The sequence below is a fragment of the Pelophylax lessonae genome (genome assembly GCF_965119305.1).
Source record: "Pelophylax lessonae genome assembly, chromosome: 3".
In the NCBI taxonomy this organism is placed as follows: Eukaryota; Metazoa; Chordata; class Amphibia; order Anura; family Ranidae; genus Pelophylax; species Pelophylax lessonae.
In genome coordinates, this window is record NC_138770.1 from 48914430 (window position 1) to 48936367 (window position 21938).

General features: G+C 42.2%; 2 protein-coding genes across 2 annotated transcripts in view; one reads left to right on the forward strand and one right to left on the reverse strand.

Moving 5' to 3' along the window:
• Positions 1-12586, reverse strand: part of LOC309550903 (antileukoproteinase-like) — a 17888-nt gene extending 5302 nt beyond the window's left edge. Inside the window, exons 1-3 of the mRNA XM_082251289.1 lie at positions 12352-12586; positions 3608-3775; positions 1313-1459 (exon numbers count right to left, since the gene is read on the reverse strand). Of these exons, the coding sequence (XP_082107415.1) occupies positions 1314-1459; positions 3608-3775; positions 12352-12562 (525 nt within the window). The 5' untranslated portion in view covers positions 12563-12586 and the 3' untranslated portion in view covers position 1313. The remainder of the gene's footprint in view (positions 1-1312; positions 1460-3607; positions 3776-12351) is intronic.
• The window catches only part of LOC309550900 (3-galactosyl-N-acetylglucosaminide 4-alpha-L-fucosyltransferase FUT3-like), a 1045386-nt gene that overhangs the window by 216178 nt on the left and 807270 nt on the right, over positions 1-21938 (forward strand). The window lies entirely within an intron of this gene.

A 21938-nucleotide genomic window follows, 5' to 3' on the forward strand; every position in this document is an offset into this window, starting at 1 on the left:
ATCCTGTACATTAGAGCCTATCATCTAATAGGGAACAGGTGGGATGAGGGTCCTGTACATTAGAGCCTATCATTTAATATGAAACAGGTGGGATGAGGGTCCTGTACATTAGAGCCTTTCATTTAATAGGGAACAGGTGGGATGAGGGTCCTGTACATTAGAGCCTTTCATCTAATAGGGAACAGGTGGGATGAGTGTCCTGTACATTAGAGCCTATCATTTAATATGAAACAGGTGGGATGAGTATCCTGTACATTAGAGCCTATCATCTAATAGGGAACAGATGGGATGAGGGTCCTGTACATTAAAGCTTATTATCTAATAGGGAACAGGTGGGATGAGGGTACTGTACTTTGGAGCCTATCATCTAATAGGGAACAGGTGGTATGAGGGTCCTGTACATTAGAGCCTATCATCTAATAGGGAACAGGTGGGATGAGGGTACTGTACTTTGGAGCCTATCATCTAATAGGGAACAGGTGGGATGAGGGTACTGTACATTAAAGCCTATCATCTAATAGGGAACAGGTGGTATGAGTGCCCTGTACATTAGAGCCTACCGTCTAATAGGGAACAGGTGGTATTAGTGTCCTGTACATTAGAGCCTTTCATCTAATAAGGAACAGGAGGTATGAGGGTCCTGCACATTAGAGCCTATCATCTAATAGGGAACAGGTGGGATGAGGGTCCTGTACATTAAAGCCTATCATCTAATAGGGAACAGGTGGGATGAGTGTCCTGTATATTAGAGCCTTTCATCTAATAGGGAACAGGTGGGATGAGGGTCCTGTACTCTAGAGCCTATCATCTAATAGGGAACAGGTGGGATGAGGGTCCTGTACATCAAAGCCTATCATCTAATAGGGAACAGGTGGGATGAGTATCCTGTACATTAGAGCCTATCATCTAATAGGGAACAGGTGGGATGAGGGTCCTCTACATTAGAGCCTATCATCTAATAGGGAACAGGGGGTATGGGGGGTCCTTTATATTACATTCTATCATCTAATAGGGAACAGGGGTTATGGGGGGTCCTTTATATTACATTCTATCATCTAATAGGGAACAGAGGGTATGGGAGGTCCTTTAAATTCCATTCTATCATCTAATAGGGAACAGGGGGTATGGGAGGTCCTTTAAATTCCATTCTATCATCTAATAGGGAACAGGGGGTATGGGAGGTCCTTTATATTACATTCTATCATCTAATAGGGAACAAGGGGTATGGCATCAGTGGAATTCACACAAAAATTTCAGGAGCCAAAGATTCAGATCCTGTATCCTTACTGCGCTATTGAGTTAACAGCGTTACCTTAAAGGTTCATGCAGACTTTATTGCAGGGGGTGTTGCAGCATTTTTCACGCCGGGAGCAGTCACGGTCAGACCTGCATTCTGATTTAAGCCACGGGGTCCGACATGCTATCCTGGGAACCGGGGGACACGCCTTCCCTTCGAAAGCTGCAAACCAAATATAGAAAAACTTTAATTGGCTTTACCCTTGTTTTATTGAGGCCTCAGAGTTAACCTTCTGATAAGGGATATACAGTATCTAATTATTAAAAAAATAAAAATAAATAAATACAAAAAATTTTTTTTTATATATATATATATATATATATATATTCACATATATATATATATATATATATATATATATATATATATATATATATATATATACATATACACGTATATATATATATATATATATATATATATATATATATATATATCAGCAAAATTATATAATATTATAATATTTCTTTTTTCTTGGAACATCATTATCTTCTCTTGGCAATATTGTATTGCAAATAGATTTAATTTTTCATGCAATCTGTAGAAATAATGGTATGACCAAATTAAACAAAAACAAAAAAAAAAAAAAAAAAAGTTATTTGTCTAGATTGAACAGTGTAATTTTTAGAAACGATCAGTGTTACTTTAGATAAAAAAAAGTATAAAAGGCTTTTTTGCCCCAATTTTACTTCTTTTTTTTTTTTTTATTACATCAAAAAATCAAAAATGAAAGAAAAAGGCAAAATAAAATGAAAGAAAAGTTTAACGTGATTGTAAACAATCACCTTGTAAAACAACACATTCAGTTTAAAATGGAAATGAAAGTCAAAAAAGGTGTGTGTATACATATACAAAAAAACATTATAAATATCTTTATTTCCGTTTCTTTTTTTCAAAGTGATCACATTCCCTCTGTTCTCAGCTGCATTAGAGCTGGGGAAGGAGAAACAGCAGCACACTAAATCTTTCCAGTGAAAGGCTGGGGGGGGGGGGGGTCAGGACAGGTCTGATCATTGGATGAGAGCAGGCTGAATTCCAATCACAGCTAAAGGAACTGACCACACTCTCCTGTTTAGTGTGGTCAGTATTTAATAGGGAAGCAAGAGGGACTGGCCAGAATACCAGGAAGCAATACAAAGAGAACAGGAGACTTTTTTTGTACTAGTACATGGTACAGTGGGCACATATCAGGAATATTAAATGCTGGGGTGACATACACTTTAAGTACTAATGGTAAACAAAAAAAAAAAAAAAAATATATATATATATATATATATATATATATATATACATATATATATATATATATATATATATATATATATATATATATATATATATATATATATATATATATACATATATATATATATGTATATATATATATATATATATATATATATATATATATATATATACAGTAAAAAAATATAAATATATAAAATATATATATATTTATAAAAAAAAAAAATATATATATATATATATATATATATATATATATATATAAACAGTAGCAAAATAATAGCTAAATGAACAAGGAGAGGAAATTATTAAAAGCTGACAAGGAATAATTAATGATATTAAGGGGTTAAATAGAAAAAAAAATTATTTAATTTTTTTTTTTTTTATAAATCAGAACTATTTTCCAGCAATTCAATGCCTGAGAGTTCCCTCTCCAGTGCCAACATCTTCTACTCGGCTTCTTCAAGGGTTCGGGATCTTAGGCCATCTTGATGGACCTGGCCAGAATGACATAACTCCCAATGCATGTGAATGAAAGGTGGTTCATCCCGGCACCCAGCAGATACCAGGATTGTACACTGTGTTGGGCATGCACAGCTCAGTGATCAGTTTAAGACGTTTGTCAGGATCAGGAATAAGGAAAGAATCCTTCATTGGAAGGGTAACACAGAATGTCTCTTCTTCAATAAAACAAAATCCTTCTTTCTCGACAAATTGTTTTACAAATCTTCAGAGACCGGCTCAACATTTTTCCAGCACTATAGATGTTACTCAATCCTAAATAAATGTGGTGTAATGAGTCCCAAAAACGGCATACCAAGAAATGGTGACCACATAAATTGGCCCCGTTGTTGCCCGTTGAGGATTAAATTTAACCATAATGAATTTCACTGGGCAGGGTAAGAGATGCCCTAGACCACATCTACAACATATCGAGGGCCCATCGCTGGTCCCCTTATATACGGTAGCTAGACATTCTTAGGCTCACAATGTCTAGATTGCAGATGGAGGGATGGCCACCAGATCTGCTCCAACTTTGATTTTCTATTCTTTCAAGGTACTTACGTGGTCGAGGCCTATTAGGTCTTTCAGGCATAGGTGGAAGACACTGGGGCACACAGTAGGTGGTGCAGCACTTCATTCTTCCGTCACAGTCCCCATCGTCTTTACACTGTCCTCTTGGCTGCACATACCCGCACTCCTCAGCAGGAGGTTGGCACTTTCCAGGCTTCACTAAAACACAAAACAAGAAGTTCATGAGACCTCTCAGCATAAGGGATGTTATGGACACCCTTCAGCACAAATAAGAGTTTTACCCTTTAGCTGCGAAAAACAAGATGAGACCCCCTACATTCTCCCTTCCCATCCTCAAACCCCCTCATTTTTTTATTTTTCTCTGTTCTTATCTTTATCTATTTCTTGACCATTTTTTTGGAGACACAGACACCTTGTACCTGGCTCTACAGGAGCCAAGCTTCATAGGTCATATCCTCAAGGTCACCCCCTGTTCTTATCTTTTTCTAATTATTGACTTTTTTTCTTGAAGACACCTGAACCTTGTCCACCGACTCTACTAAAATCAAGCTCCATAGGTCATATCCTTGAGGTCACCCCTTGTTTTTACGATTATCTATTTCTTGACATTTTTCTCTGAGACACTCAAACTTTGTCCACTGGATCTACTGGAGGAAAGCTCCTTTGGTCATACCCACAAGGACACCCCCTATGATGTCACCCCCCCTGTTCTTATCTTTATCTTAACCTCATTCTCAGAGACACCTATACCTTGTCCACCGGTTCTACTGGAAGCAAGCTTCATAGTTCATATCCTTGAGGTCGCCCCTCGTTCTTACCATTATCTAGTTTATGACTTTTTTCTCTGAGACACCCAAACCTTGTCCACTGGCTGTACGGGAGGGAAGCTCCATCGGTCATACTGTCAAGGTCACCCCCTATGAGGTTGCCCCTTGTTCTTATCTTTGTCTGCTTCTTGACCCTTTTCCCAAAACATTTGAACATTGTCCTTTGCTCTACTGAAAGGAATTGCCATAAGTCATATACTCAAGGTCACTCCCTATGAGATTGCCCCTGTTCTTATTTTTATCTACTTCTTGACCTTTTTTCTCGGAGACACCCAAAGCTTGTCCATGTGTTCTCTTTGGAGGGAAGCTTCATTGGTCATACCTTCAAGGTAACCCCTTATGAGGTTGTTCCCTTCATCTACATTATTGCCTTTTTTCTTGGAGACAACCAAACCTTGACCCAGATTCTACTGGAGGGAAGCTCCATTGGTCATACCCTTGAGGTTGACCCTTGTTCTTACCATTATCTAGTTTATGACTTTTTTCTCTGAGACACCCAAACCTTGTCCACTGGCTCTACGGGAGGGAAGCTCCATTGGTCATACTGTCAAGGTCACCCCCTATGAGGTTGCCCCTTGTTCTTATCTTTGTCTGCTTCTTGACCCTTTTCCCAAAACATTTGAACATTGTCCTTTGCTCTACTGAAAGGAATTTCCATAAGTCATATACTCAAGGTCACTCCCTATGAGATTGCCCCTGCTCTTATCTTTATCTACTTCTTGACCTTTTTTCTCGGAGACACCCAAAGCTTGTCCATGTGTTCTTTTTGGAGGGAAGCTTCATTGGTCATACCTTCAAGGTAACCCCTTATGAGGTTGTTCCCTTCATCTACATTATTGCCTTTTTTCTTGGAGACAACCAAACCTTGACCCAGATTCTACTGGAGGGAAGCTCCATTGGTCATACCCTTGAGGTTGACCCTTGTTCTTACCATTATCTAGTTTATGACTTTTTTCTCTGAGACACCCAAACCTTGTCCACTGGCTCTATGGGAGGGAAGCTCCATTGGTCATACTGTCAAGGTCACCCCTATGAGGTTGCCCCTTGTTCTTATCTTTTTCTGCTTCTTGACCCTTTTCGAAAAACATTTGAACATTTGCTCTACTGAAAGGAATTCCCATAAGGTTTGCTCAAGGTCACTCCCTATGAGATTGCCCCTGTTCTTATCTTTATCTACTTCTTGACCTTTTTTCTCGGAGACACCCAAAGCTTGTCCATGTGTTCTTTTGGAGAGAAGCCTCATTGGTCATACCTTCAAGGTAACCCCTTATGAGGTTGTTCCCTTCATCTACATTATTGCCTTTTTTCTTGGAGACAACCAAACCTTGACCCAGACTCTACTGGAGGGAAGCTCCATTGGTCATACTCTTGAGGTTGACCCCTATGAGGGAGCCCAGCCTAGATGTCACACCTTGACTTTATGTAGAGGGATGCATCATACCCCTGTCATGGACCTATTCCTAATCTATGCTGGCTAATTGGTCAAACTCTCCTTTATCCAAGTATCAAGGCTTTATAAGGAAGATATACCGTATGTTTTAGACTTAAGCCCCGTACACACGCAACGAATTTCTGCCGACCGGTTGTCCGTCTTTTGTCCAGAGTTGTGTTTTGTTGGTTGGAATGTGCTCTAGACTGCACACAAATTTTCCCGCACGACAGAATTCTACTTCAGAAGTGATGTCATGTGTTGGATTGCTTTCTTTGTGTTCTTTCATCTCTGAGCATGCCTAGTCTTGCTCATAAGATTTTTCCCCATCGAAATCTGTACTAATGAGACGAAAATCGGACGTGTTTTGACGGTCGACAAAAATTATATAGCCTGCACACCAGGATTTATTCGGCCGAAAGGTCGGAGTCAGTTGTCGGAAGCATCATACTAACAAGCCGAAAATCGGCAGTTCGATTGTCGGACGAAATTTCCCGGCCAAATTTCTACTCGTGTGTACGGGGCTTTAGTTATTCAACTAAAAGCAGATTTGAATGTCAAATTTTATAGTATTACATCTTACAAAAAGAAGAAAAGAAAAAATAAATAAATGGGTAAATAAAGTAATAATAATAATAAATTAAGAAAATAAATAAATACTGTTTTTACAACAAACAACTTAAAGCATATCTAAAAAAATATTTATAGCATTGCATCTCAAAAAAATAAAAATAAAAAAAATAATAATCAAATGGAAATAAATAATAATAGGTAATGAAAAAAAAACACAAAGCAACACACGAGAATGCATTAAAAAAAAAAAGATATAGCAGGAACTGGATGTAAAATATTTGTTTTAAATAATACATTTCCCAACTTGGATATTTCAAGTTGATAAGTTAGATCAAATCACCCGAATCTTTTATCTCAAGTATGGAGTTCCTGTTTCATCTGAAACAAAGAACTGGAATATCTACCCATCTATTCTGGGTCAGGTTCACCAAGCTGCTTTGGTACTCAAAAGGTCGTAAATCATAGGGTGGGAAAATGTTTCCTTTTTTCAGCATTGTCTCTTGCCTAGTCAGAGGGCAATATGAGAGCCCCTTCTTCTTGACCATTATAAGGTGCAACTCCAACTCCCCCCCCCCCCCCCACAGTTGGATCTGCGGTGGATTGCTTGCAGAGGATGGTTGACAGGCAATTGGAAGATGACATGGTGCCTCATCAATGCCTGGTTTAACCCTCTAAACCAATAAGTTAGATAATGACAGATGAAATCACCGGAATCTTTTATCTCCAGTATGGAGTTCCTGTTTCATCCGAAACAAAGAACCAAAATATCTACCCATCTATTCTTGGTCAGGTGCACCAAGCTACTATGGCACTCAAAAGGTGGCAAATTATAGGGTGGGATCATTTTTCCTTTTTTTAGCATTGTCCTTTGCCTAGTCAGAGGGCAGTAGGAAAGCCCTTTCTTCTTGACCACTATAAGGTGCAACTCCCCCTCCACAGTTGGATCTACGGTGGATTACTTGCAGAGGATGGTTGGCGGGCAATTGGAAGATGACATGGTGCCTCATCAATGCCTGGTTTAACCCTCTAAACCAGGGATCCTCAAACTACGGCCCTCCAGCTGTTGCGGAACTACACATCCCATGAGGCATTGTAAAACTCTGACATTGATAGACATGACTAGGCATGATGGGAATTGTAGTTCCTGAACACCTGGAGGGCCATAGTTTGAAGACCCCTGCTCTAAACCAATAAGTTAGATAATGACAGATCAAATCACCTAAATCTTTTATCTCCAGTATGGAGTCCCTGTTTCATCCGAAACAAAGAACCAAAATATCTACCCATCTATTCTGGGTCAGGTGCACCAAGCTGCTATGGCACTCAAAAGGTGGCAAATTATAGGGTGGGATCATTTTTCCTTTTTTTTCAGCATTGTCCTTTGCCTAGTAAGAGGGCAGTAGGAAAGCCCTTTCTTCTTGACCACTATAAGGTGCAACTCCCCCTCCACAGTTGGATCTACAGTGGATTGCTTGCAGAGGATGGTTGACGGGCAATTGGAACATGACATGGCGCCTCATCAATGCCTGGTTTAACCCTTTAAAGTTGCAACACCCACCTGCAGGGCAATTGGGGAGTTGATCCGTTTACTTGAATTGTTCATGTTCCGAGGGCAGTTAAAGGGGGTAAAAAATTTGCTGTGCCCGGGAACCAAAGAAAAATTTTGCAGCCTCGGCATATGTACAACCCCTTCTGGCTACTTGTGCAGCTTAAGGGGGGTGGTCGGAGGGCCGAGGGTGTTGGAGATACAACAGCTTTCAGTTTAGCAGATTAACTGCTCAGTGATATGCTATGCATTTCTATGATGTGTTGTAATATCCTGTACACTGTACTGAACTTGTTGGTTATCTCTTCCTGTCTGTTGTACTTATTACAATGAGTAGATATCTTTGATTTCTGTGTTATGTTCCAATAAAGAAGCCAGTTCCTGTCTACTCCACAATGTCTGATCTGAATGGACTCCGCTGCACCCAGTGATCACACTCTGCAACAGAGGGAGGATTTTTTGTGGTAAAACTGGATCTCCAAACCTTTTTTTTTTTTACCACCCCCAACCACAAGTTTAAACGAGCCCTAAAAGTAATCCAATCTCTTACATAATCTCCTATTCTGAGCAGGTCGTCCTCCCAAGATGCCACCTGGGTCCTCTGCAATCCATGTGGGTTCGGTTCCACATGTGTGTTTACATGTCTTTGTCATGTGTTTACTGATGAATTCATCTCACTGTCACTCCGCCCTCTAATATTATCCTTTCAATGAGATACATCGGATTGGATCCTTCTCTCTGCTGTACAGGGATTGTAAGAGACGTGTACGGAGTCCAATTCAGGTACTTATATTGTTTGCAATTTAAAAATATGCATTTAATGATGTAATAATGATTAAAGCGTCTACCCGGTTCTTCAGCTTTAACCACTTCCTTCCCAAGCCTATTCTAACACTTCCCAAGTAAAAATCTAAGTTTTTTATTTTTTTTGCTAGAAAATTACTTAGAAGCCCCAGACATTATATTATATTATAATATATATATATATATATATATATATATATATATATATATATATATATATATATATATATTTTTTTTTTTTTTTTTTTTTTTGCAGAGACCCTAGAGAATAAAATGGTGGGTGTTGCAATTTTTTATGTCCCACAATAATTGCACAGCAGTTTTTCAAACGCAATTTAAAAAATAAAAACATTTTCATGAATTAAAAAAAAAAAAAAACAGTAAAGTTAGCTAAATTTTTTTTTTATAATGTGAAAGATGATGTTACGCAGAGTAAATAGATACCTAACATGTCATGCTTTATAGTTGCGTCTGCCCCTGGAATGATGGCAAACCACAGAGCTTAAAATTCTCCATAGGCAATGCTTTAGACGCCTTTACAGATTACCAGTTTATAGTGGCATAGGAGGTCTGGTGCTAGAAATATTGCTCTCACCCTGACATTCGCGACAGTACCTCACATGCCTGGTGCAACCGCCGTTTACATAGGTGTGCGGGAGTAATGTATGTGTTCGCATTTGCGCGTAAGCACAGTGGGATGGGGGCGCTTTACATTTTTTTTTACACTTTTTTTTGTAATAACTTTACTGCTATCCCTAGAGATGAACAACATTTTTCTGACAGCATGGGCTTAGACAGGTCCTCTTTATGGAGAGATTTGGGGTCTATTCCGGGGTGGACTGGGCCAGGGGGGCAACTGCCCCCCCCCCCCCCGGGCCGCTGGAAAAAGGCTGCACCACTTCTGCCACAGACATGCCTAAAGGGTTCCTGGTGAAGAGAAGTAAAAAGTCCCCACTGCTGACCTACTGAGTGCGGGATGAAGACAAGGACATAGCACAGGCCTCCCCCCCAGCATGGATGGTGTAAACTGTGTCTGAGCAGAGGCCAGTACCATGCCCCACTGGAGACTCTCCTCCCCATGCAGCCCCAACCGAGCTGTCCCAGCACTCCCCAACTGCCCCCTGCTGCCCAGGTCGGTAACCCGGATTCGACCGGTGAGTAGAGCGTACCTGGAGCAGAGTTTGAGCCTGGTATTTGGGTCAAGAGGAGGCGGGGAAGAGGGAGAGTAGGAGGGAGGCTGAGTTGCCGCACCATGGGCCTCTGGCTTGTACTTGCCCCCTGGGCCAAAAGTTGCCAGTCAGTCCCTGGGTCTACTAGACCCCAAATCTCTCCTTTGGCCTCCCATGCAGCCGATCCGACACAGATCGGTCTGATCGGCTGTTTTCCTGGCCGCTGGTGGCCAGGTAAGCAAAGGGGCGGAACCGGAAATTACCAACTGTTTGTCGTTTCTGGTTTTCGGGGTTTACAGAGAGAGGGGAATGACGTCAGTTCCTCTCTCTCTGTACAGGACAGCCATCACTCCCGGGCACTGCGATGGGGCTGGAGAGCACCCTGCCCAGTACTACTCTCAGGGCCTCTCAACCCCAGCAGCGGGCTGGCCCTTGGGAGGAGTTATGCAAATATCAAAATGGTTTGATGGGTGAGTGTCAGTCAGGAGAAGGGGGCATTCATAAGCAGGCTGTATTTGCATGCAGACTGCCCTAGGTAACCCTTGCATGTGTCCTGAGCATCCATGATTGAAGTAGATTAAATCCATCAACCACTTCCGAACTGCCCACCGTGTATTTACATCAGCACTTTGACTCTAAATACCGGGGTTATGGCCACAGCTAGCTGCCACAACCTCTGTATTTTTTTTAAACACCTGGCATTCCAGAATCCAATAAAAGGGGTCCCAGCAGTGGATTCACCACGGGATCACTTTTATGGGCAGTGGGAAAGGCGCCCCCGCCACTTCCCATTAATTTCCCCCGGTCACCGGAGCAGCAGAAATGATCCGGTCTGGTGTAGTAACAGGCAGGAAGCCCAGTGAGGGCAAGATGGCCCCCACTCGACTCTATGCCCTTGGAGGACCGGAGCGACATCACTTCCGCCTAACAGCCTTAAAGGGCCCATTATTTTTTTATATGCAAATGTAAAGTGAAATTTTTTTAATTTTTTTGCTTTTAAACTGCTGCACTTTTTTTTATAGAATGGCATAATTATGTTAAACTTACCTGAAAACTAAGCGTTCCAGCGATGCACTGTCAGCGTCCATCTATACCAGGTCTTCCTTCCGGGTTCGTGGATCCGGCTCTGTGACTGGTCAGAGCCACGATGACGTCATTCCAACGCATTCACGTGGGAGCCGCCAGTCACGGCCCAATGCTCTGAAGAAACGGCACAAGCGGCTGTTCCTTCAGAGCGCATGCGCCAGTGACGTAACTGGCTGCTAGGACAGTAAATATCTCCTAAACTGTGCATGTGTAGGAGATATTTACACTACCTATAGGTAAGCCTTGTCATAGGCTTATCTATAGGTAAAACTTAAAAATGGAACTTTACTTCCTCTTTAAGGGCCAGTTTGCACCACATGCAGTCCAGTGCGTTTTTTTTTTCTGCATCAAAAACACATAGATAATAGGTTATATGGTTTTTCAATGGCATAGCTCGCACCAGTGCTTGCAGTTCCAGTGTTTCAGAAAAAAAGTAGAACGGGCTGCACTGTGACTGTACTGGAATGCTGTAAAATGCATCAAAAACACACTGGAACGCCCCAGAACACACCTAAACACATTGGAAAACACATGTCGTTATTTAAGGTTAAGAAAAAAGAGGGGAGGAAATGCATTGGACTGCATAAAAAATGCATGAAAACGCATCAAAAACGCACTGAAACGCAACAAAAAGACATCAAAAACACGCATGCAGAAAAGCTTCCAGAATGCATCCGGACTGCATTTCTATGGTGTGAACTGGCTCTAAGTGTAAATGTGAAATCTGAGGTCTTTTTGACCCCAGATCTCTCATTAAAGAGGACCTGCCCTACTTATTTCTATTACATTTGTAAGACCTCTGCGCAAATATGGTGTGACATAAAATACTGCAACAATCTCCATTTTATTCTCTAGGGTCTCTGCTAAACAATATATATATATATATATATATATATATATATATATATATATATATATATGTATATATATATATATATATATATATATATATATATATATATATGTTTGGGGGTTCTAAATAATTTTCTAGCCAAAAAAAAAACAGATTTTAACTTGTAAACAACAAAATGTCAGAAATAGGCCCGGTCCTTAATTAAAGGAGTGTGCCAGGGACAGTCAGGCTAGGGAGGAAAGAGCTAGACAATGCTGGATGAAATCTGATTTGCTGCAGTTTCTAATGCACATAGTGAGAAGCTCACAGTGTGCAGTGGAATCAGAGGAAGCCACTTCAGTCCAGGAGAGGAGCCGGTACAACTGTGCAAGACTGAAGGGAAGCCTGGAGGAGATTTTAACACACCAAATTAAACAAAAACAAGAAACAAGTTAACCCCCCAAATTCTGCCTTTCCCGAAGCATTCAGCCCTCGATGGATGACTTACCTTTAGAAGGACGGTTGGGTAGAGGAGGTGGATGGTTGGGAGGAGGATTTGGACGGAAGGGAGGAGGATTTGGATTGAAGGGGGGAGGATTTGGATGGAAGGGGGGAGGATTTGGATGGAAGGGGGGAGGATTTGGAATGTAGGGTGAGAAGTCAGCATAGATGGCTGCACAACTCAGGAGCAGGAGGAAGACGCTGGTGTATGGAGACATGGTGGAGCCTATGGAGTCTATAAGATTTGGGATGTACACGGTGTGTTATATAGCACTCAGTAGAGGAGGAGATCAGGAAGGAGGTGGAATGTCAGAGAAGAAGCTGTTATTATATTCAGAGTTTCATCATACAAATGACATCTTATAATTACATTTTAGATTGAATATACACCTATCCTCTTATGTAATATATAATGACAGCACACAACTATAATTATATTCTTATAGAAAACTTTCTTCTCACATGGCAGAGGATTCCCCAGAAATCCAATATAGTAAGTACAATGTTTTTTCTCCTATAACAGGAAGAGTACACCTGGTTAGGGATGATCAAACGGTTCGGGTCGACCATCGGTTCGACCCGAACATTGGCTGTTCGAGGTTCGGCCGAATTTAGAACTTTTTGCTGAAAAAGTTCGGGATTCGGCAACCAGAACCGACCAAAATGCAATGGATCATGAAGTGGGCTTTAAAAGCCCGTGATTGGACCAGAACCATTAGTAAAAGCCAATTGAGGGGGCAGGAGAATGCTAGGGATGTGATTGGAGTGACTTGGGGGTCCCTAGACCAATCATTAGTGAATACGCCCCCCAGTATATAAGATAGCCCCGGCAAATTCCTAGCATTGTAATACAGGGACATGGAAGAGAGTGGAAGCAGTTCTGTTAAATTTGCTTCAAAAGTGTCATTTAGCAATTTTTAGTGTGAGGAAAGGGATATCTAGTGTAGTTAGAGTGCTCTTTTACACTTTAGTTAGATGCAAAAAATTTAGTTTCTGTAGGGAAAGTGTTAAGTGCCAGGGTGACCGTAGTGTAGTGTAGGGTGAACTGACTCTGACTGCTATGGCAGGGTGACCAAACCCTTCCATATCAGGTTGACCGCTATAGAGAAAAGATTGTTTCTCTTATGTCACATTCAGAGCACTGATATGGCTTCTCACCGGCCAGCTTGCTTTTTGGCTGCAGGCGTTTATAGGGATTTTTTGAGGACATGTTTGGAGTCAGGCATGACATCTGAACATGTGTATAGGGGGTATATATACACACCCATGTATGTATATATACACCTGCACATATATAGGTGTGAAAGGAGCAGAACACTATACTTGCGCTAATTAAATAATTAACACCAATATGGCTCCGCTCCTATCACACCTATATATGTGTAAGTGTAAAATACATATAAGTGTGTGTGTACATATATACCCCTATACAGAAGTTCAGATGTTTTGCCTGCCTCCAAAGAACCCAAAAAAATGCCCAAACAAACGCTAGCGCCAAAAAAAAAAAAACACCCAGGTGTGTTGTTGCAGGCATTTTCTTGGGGTTTTTGGAGGCAGGCAAAACATCTGAAATTGTGTATAGTGGTATATATACACACATACTTATATGTATTTTACACTTACACATATATAGGTGTGAAAATAGCGAAGCCATATCCCTGTTCTATAAGTGAAATAATACAAACAATCTTTTTTTTTCTGGTTATGGACATGCTACAGAGCTGAAACTTCACAGGTACACTTTTTAGACACCCCCCCCCCCCCAGACACTAAATCCAAAGTCAAAATCCAAAAATCTCTCTTTTTTTTTTTTTTAATTTTTTCAATAATTGGCTCTCTATCAAAAAGGACAATTTTTAAGAACTTTTTTTTGTGTGATTAATAGTCCCTGGGGCATGACCCAGAACCCTAGGCACTTTTTAGGGGCATTTATTGGGTTTTAGGGCTTCAAAATTGTGTTTTTTGATTACCAAAGTTCGGGTCCCATTGATTTCAATGGGGTTCTGAAATCCGGGCCGAACTTTCGGGAAGTTCGGATGTTCTGGCCAAACCGAACTTTTGAAAAGTTCGATCATCCCTACACCTGGTGAGGATGAAGATGACAGCCCTGTACCCCCAGCAACGGATCTACATATGGTACTGGATAGGTAGATGAATAAAAGTGCGGCAACAAAAGATCTAGCATCCAAGTGAATTTATTCTATTACGTGTAACTACTGTTACATAATTCAAGCCCACCTGAATCCAGGCCATTCCTCCCCTCTTTGATGTCCTCACTCCAGGAGGTTTCTACGACTGGGTTACAAATCATTTAGGAGTCATTGTTAGGTGAGAAAATAACTCCCTAAGCTGGATGGAGCCAATGTTTGCTTGTGCTTATGTGCTACATTTTAGTAATTTTATGCATTAAATATAACTAAAGGCAGGACTTTTTCAATGGGTTGAGGGTGTTGGCCTCGGCCTGACCCTGAAGTCTAGGTGGAGGACGTGTGGCCATTAGGTTCCTTCCTCCCCTGACCGTGGAGTCTTTCTTCAGGAGAGGCCATCACCTTGTACTTGTTGGTTGCCTTGGGCTGAACATTAGGAGAGGGGTCCACCAGGGCTTTTGGCTAGATGGACCATGTTTGAACCTTGCCCCTGTCAGGAGCCTAAACCCCGTCAGTTTTTTTTTTTTTTTTTGTCATCTGTGTCTCATTGGAGAGATTTCTCTTCACTTCCTGTCCCATATGCAAAACGGGAAATGAGAGGAAATCCTTCCAAAGTGAAGGAATACCTGGTTGTCACCAGAAGTGGCGCCCTCATTGGAAGATTTCCCCTCTACTCCTGTTCTGGTAGCAACCAAAATTCTTTCACTTTGACTCTCTGTGATAATGGTCACCAGTTTTGCCTTTAGTTATACTTTTAGCCCAGCTGGCCATTTGTATTTTATCTTTTCTAGGCCTTCCATCAGGTGAAGAATGGATGTCCTTCATATCTTTTTCCCAGGTGGTTATCTGCACTGTGCACATCGGAGTACTTTGTGGAAGTTCAGTAAGGCATAACAAATATAACCATGTAGTATGCAGAAAGCCATTCCCGGAAACCCATCGTGGGTGGACTTTTTTTTAGGTTTTCATGGGCGAGAAGGATGGTAGTGGTAAATTAACTAGCAGTCAAAAGAGGGGGGGGGGGGGATAAATGGTCCCGAGTGAGGTAGTGTTATCTGGCAACATACAAGGGAAGGATAAGAAGAGTTGGGGAGAACAGAAAATTAGGGGGGGGGGGTGGATTTAGGAGAGCTCTGATCACACTAGTGTTATTGGGCAGTTAAGATGCATCCAGTGATTGAGTTCAGGATATATTGGAGGGTAAGCTCCATAGTCAGCTGAATGGGTGCTCAGCTGTCATCCAATCCCATTAGTCAGCATAAGGAATGACGTCACGCTGACATGGAGCTCTGAGGAAGCTGGTGATTGGCCAGCAAAACATGTCAGTGTGACGTCATTCCTTATGCTGACCAATAGGATTGGATGATGGCTGCACACCCATTCAGCTGACTATGAAGCTTACCAAGCTGACTCGGTGGGACTTTCTACTGAACTGAGCCGTTTATCTCTGTCTCTGACCAGAGCCAAGTGAACAGTGGTTGACGGGGTTGAGCCATGCATTAGCTGCGGTGAGATCTGCTTTTTGCTCATCTGAAGCTGTCTATTATACATTTCCCCCCTCCCATACAGGACTATCATTTGATTTACTTTACCAGCAACTGGGCTGAGCTGCCTGTTACACAGTGGATACGACATACACCCTATGTTTTGGGACTAAACTACAGTGCACCTCCCCCATTTACTTCTTGCTACTCTCTGGCATTATTACTCTCTACTTGGAACTTTTCCATATATGCTATGGTTACCTGTCAATGTGGAAAATCATTGCTCTATTTGTACCAGTAGTAGGATGAACCATCAGTGTCATACACCACACGGCGGGACTTTTAACTGAACCGCACAGTTCACTGTTTGGCCAGAGTAAAGTGAATGAGGACAGTCTGCTGACATATCTCTTAACAACGGGGTTGAATTGCTTGCTACTTTGTGGACACCATATATATCCAATGCTTTGGGATTGGACTACAGAGCACCTCCCCCATTTCCTATATGTTTATGGAACAGCCGCTTATTACTTGGAACCTGCCCATTTATATTGGGTACTTGTCAGTGTGGAATTTCCCTTGCTCTATCTGCACCAGCACTAGAGTAAACCGTCATTGCCACAACAGCTTTCCTTGCAGGATACACAACCTTCAGCATATCTTATTCAGTGGTTATATTTGAGACTGACCAGACATCTTTATGCAATTTGAATGATCATGTGAATGCAGAGGGCAACGCATGTGTGCTTTTCCAATCCTGGTCCTTTTATTCATAACAACGTTAGTTATTTTTAATTTGAGAGGTGGTGGTCGTATTTTCTTGTATTATTGGTGTTATTTAATTTTTTTTAATAAAGCCTTTCTATCATTACCTGTGTGTCCCCTTGTGACAGTCTTAAGCCTCGTACACACGCAACGAATTTCCACCGACTGGTCGTCCTTCTTTTGAGTGGTGTCTGTTGGTTGGAATGTGCTCTAGACTGCACACGAATTTTCCCGCACGACAGAATTCTACTTCAGAAGTGATGTCATGTGTTGGATTGCTTACTATGTGTTCTTTCATCTCTGAGCATGCCTAGTCTTGCTCATAAGATTTTTCCCCATTGAAATCTGTACTAATGAGACGAAAATCGGACGTGTTATGATGGTCAACAAAAATTATATATCCTGCACACCAGGATTTTTTCGGCCGAAAAGTCGGAGTCGGTTGTCGGAAGCATCATACTAAAAAGCCGAAAATCGTCAGACCGGTCGTCGGACGAAAATTCCCGGCCGAATTTCGACTCGTGTGTACGGGCCTTTAGAGTTCTGGTCTCCCCCCTCTTTTTCCATGAGGGGTTTGTGATTAGGAAGAATCTCCCATCAATATATTCTGCAGATTCTTAGAAACTAAGCCAGCAGGTCGATGTGTGGCTAAATTTTGAGGGGATTTCATGGGCTATGCTGATAAATTCATTCATCTCTGCACATTTTCTTACGCGTTGGAACCAATCAAGGATTTTTTTGGGCACTAGTGGAGCCCCACAGTATCAGGTCACTCATCTGTAATTACCAAGGGCATAGCTAAAGACTTGAAAAAACTGTCTTGGGAAGGGAGGATCGCTGAAGGAGAAATTCAGCTGGGGGGAAATCCAAGGAGTAAGTGGGGAAACTGGAAATTTTATAAACGTATTTAGCTGAATTGGATTTCTATACCATCCTGACAGTACTTTATACCCATTTTCCTGCATTGTAACATTCATCTTTCATCAGTCAAGAAGTCGTAACTTAGAAGAGATCCTTTATCGAAGAAGTGCACCACACAAATCCGTTCGTATGGCCAGATGTTTTCCAAGAATTGCCCAAGGGGAAAATCAGGTGTATTGAAGTGGAGTGAATGGACCTGGGGAAGAAGAGATTGAAAGTTTCCTGCACATCGTTTGGAAGCAATGAATAGTAGGGCCGATGAGTGAGTTATCCGCATCGGTGGAAGGGATGTGTTGCACTTGCCAAGCTAGCCAAGCCGTCAAGGCTAAGGGTGTAGTCTCAAAGGTACTTTCTAGTGTAACCCAGTGTTTCACTTGGGCATGAACATTCAAGTCTACTAGTCTAAACAAATGACAAGACCTGTAGTATTTTAGAAGGCTGGGAAGACCTATTTCTCCCTTCAGCTTGGGTAGTGTCAGCCTGTCAAAGCTAATCCTGGGACATGTAGTACCCTTTAGAAAGTGGGTGCAGCATTTCCTATAGGAGGAATAAAAAAAGGTGGAAGGCAGTTTAATCAGAATATTAATGATTATCATTTTGGTGATGGCTGCACTGACAAATCATGAGAATAAAGGTTTATTCCAGCACTGTAAATCAGATAGTATGTCTCGGGGGGTTAGGCAGATCCTGGAGTAAAGATTGGAGTACAGGTAGGCTGGGAGCTGTATGCCAAGATATGGTATGGCATCAGGTTTCCATGTAAATGGAAAATTGGACTGACAATAAGCTACTTTTTCTCAGGGAAGCGACATGTTAAGGGCATAAGATTTAGAAAAATGAATTTGAAGATTGGAAAGTATTTTGAAAAGAGAGAGAAATCCCTGAGTAGGTTCGGAATCCTAACATGGGGTTCTGTTAGGAAAAGAAGAATATCATCCGCAAATGTGGCAAGCCTAAAAGTTCAGCCAGAAACCAATAGTCCATTAATGTCTATATTGGCCCGAAGACAGAGAATAAGTGGTTCCAGGGTCAGTAAAAAGAGGATTGGTGAAAGAGGGCAACACTGTCTGGTACCATTTGAGATAGGGAAGGCTTTGGACAGGTGGCCATTAATTTGGAGTTTCGCAGTAGAAGAGTAAAGCGGTAGGATAAAATGGAACATGCATTTCTGTAGTCCTTTAGCCCACAGCATAGCAGTCATGTAGTCCCAGGCCACTCTGTCAAATGCCTTCCCTGCGTCTATAGATAGGAAAAAGCCTTGTTGGTTAGAAGAGGTTAGCCAATGATGGAGATGCAAGGCCTTAATGGTGTTATCTCTGGCCACCTTGCCAGGGACAAAGTCTACTTGGTCTTTGGCTATGTGGGAAGAGAGTAACAGGAGCAAACGATTTGTTTAGATTCGACATTTAGGAGTGATATGGGCCGGTAGTTAGTCACTATTGGATCCTTGCCATCTTTTGGGATCAGAGTCAGAAGTTGTAGAATTGAAAGCATCCAAAAATAGAGGGACATGAACGTCTGGAAAAGTTTTGTAGCATGCAGCCATGATATCATCCAGACCAGAACAAATGTTTTCAATTGTTTAAGTGCTTGTTTAAATTTTTCCATAGAAATTGAAGGGCTTTATTTCTGGAGAAAATCACTGATATGCTGCGTTCAATTTTCTGAAGCAGAAGATGTACCAGAGTGTAAGATCAGGTTGCACAATTTTGATGTCCTCATTGGACACCAATGCATAGCCAGTATGATTGTGGATGCTATGTACTGTCATGGATGCTTTCTAGGTTCATAGGGCCCTGGCTAGGAGTATCACCCTATTATTATCCTGTATGTAGAACAGCCTCTGATTGAGTAAATCAGGGGTCTTCAAACTATGGCCCTCCAGTTGTTCAGGAACTACAATTCCCATCATGCCTAGTCATGTTTGTGAATGTCAGAGTTTTACAATGCCTCATGGGATGTGTAGTCTGGCAACAGCTGGAGGGCCATAGTTTGAGGATCCCTGGAGTAAATAGTTAGGCCTCATCATTTTAGTGAGTTCTTTGAGAAGAAGCAACCTAGCATGAAGCAAGTCATAGAAAGTATATTCAGCTCTGGGTTTTTTATGGGCCAGTTCCAGTGGGTAAACATGGTCAGTTAACACTGTAAGAAATGCTTTGTTCTCTCATTTTCTCTTAACAGCCATGACTAATAATTCCCCCCTGACCACACATTTGTGTGGTTCCAATTGTGTTAACCAGGGAACGTCCAGGGTAGAGTTTTCAAGAAAGTATGTACAAATACGAGTTCAAAGCTCAGCTACCCTGTATTTATCTGTCAAGAGTGATGAGTCCAAATGCCAGATGTTGAAGCGTGAGTACTCCTCTGGAAAAATCAACATGAGTGTAACTGGGTGGTGGTCTGATATGAAAATAGATTCAACAGTTGCCCTATGTAAAAGCAACAGGTCCAGATCCTTCACTGATTGCAGCACAGATCCTTAGCCTAGTTACCTCTGCTGGGTCCTGGCTTCCATCCTAGCCTCCTGTACTGCCTCCAGTATGGTGAAGATTGGCTCCCAAGGGCCGAAATTCTCGGGATCTTCCAGGTCCGAGCCGGGCTGCGAGGCCTTCCAAGATGGGGCCGGCGCTTCCTCCCAGCCAGCTCTCCAGCCCAGGGAGAAGAACGGGCGCACAACGCAGAATAACTCTCGGATCCCAGCACCATCCACCAGGTCAGGTGCCGCCTCTCCTAAGCCCCGACCCCCCACCACTATTAAGGAACACTTTGCGGACCCACCCGCGTCCTCTCGCGGACCCCCCGCGGCTCCGCTAGGCCTCGGGGTGGACCCGGATCCCTGGGAGGCTGAGGGGACGTGGGATGAGGGAGTTCCCCCTATTCCTGATGCTTTTGAGGGGGTACCTGGCGATGAGGGGTCTACGGGGGGTGACCTTACACTCCAGCACATTATGGAGGCTATCCACACATGTCAGGCTGCTTTAACATCTCAAATAGAGACTGTCGGGCTTGATCTTTCTATTGTAAAACATGACATGCAAAAGATCCATGCTAGGATCTCTTCTGCTGAGCAGCGGATTAGTGATATGGAGGATACTGTCACTCCCCTGGCAGCTGACATGCGGGCCCACCAGAGAGACTTAACTGATCATTCTGCTAAACTTGGTGATCTTGAGGACCGCATGCGGCGGAATAATCTGCGTTTTATTGGCTTCCCAGAAAAATCTGAGGGCAGGGAAAATATTTCCAAGACCCTGAAACTGATCTGCAGCACAGTGGCCAAGACCATACAGTGGTTTAACATGACACCTGCTCAGTGCCATATCCATAGGTTGTCTTTGGGAAATAGATGTATGAGTGCTGCCAACATTGCTGCAGAGGTTGAAGGGGTAGGGGGTCAGCCTGTCAGTGCTCAGACCATATGCCGCACACTGCATCAAATTGGTCTGCATGGTAGTCGTCCCGGAAGGTAGCCTCTTCTAAAGATGATGCACAAGAAAGCCTGAAAACAGTTTGCTAAAGACATGATTTACTGGAACCATGTCCTGTGGTCTGATGATAAACTTATTTGGTTCAGATGGTGTCAAGTGTGTGGCAGCAACCAGGTGAGGAGTACAAAGACAATTGTGTCTTGCCCACAGTCAAACATGGTGGTGGGAGTGTCATAGTCTGGGGCTGCATGAGCGCTGCCGGCACTGGGGAGCTACAGCTCAGTGAAGGAACCATGACTACCAACATGTACTGTGACATACTGAAGTAGAGCATGATCCCTTACCTTTGGAGACTGGGCCCCAGGCAGTATTCAAACATGATAATGACCCCAAACACACCTCCACAATGACAACTGCCTTGCTAAAGGAGTTGAGGGTAAGCATGATAGACTGGCCAAGCATGTCTCCAGACCTAAACTCTATTAAGCAACTGTGGGGCATACTCAAATGGAAAGTGGAGGAGTGCAAGGTCTCTAACATCCACCAGCTCTGTGATGTCATCATGGAGGAGTGGAAGAGGATTCCAGTGGCAACCTGTGAAGCTCTGGTGAACTCCATGCCCAAGAGGGTTAAGGCAGTGCTGAAAAAATAATGGTGGTCACACAAAATATTGACACTTTGGGCCCTATTTGGTCATTTCCACTTTTGTTGCCAGCGGTTTATACATTAATGGCTGTGTGTTGAGTTATTTTGAATATTTTAAATTTACACTGTTATACAAGCTGTACACTCACTACTTTACATTGTAGTTAAGTGTCATTTCTTCAGTGTTGTCACATGAAAAGATAT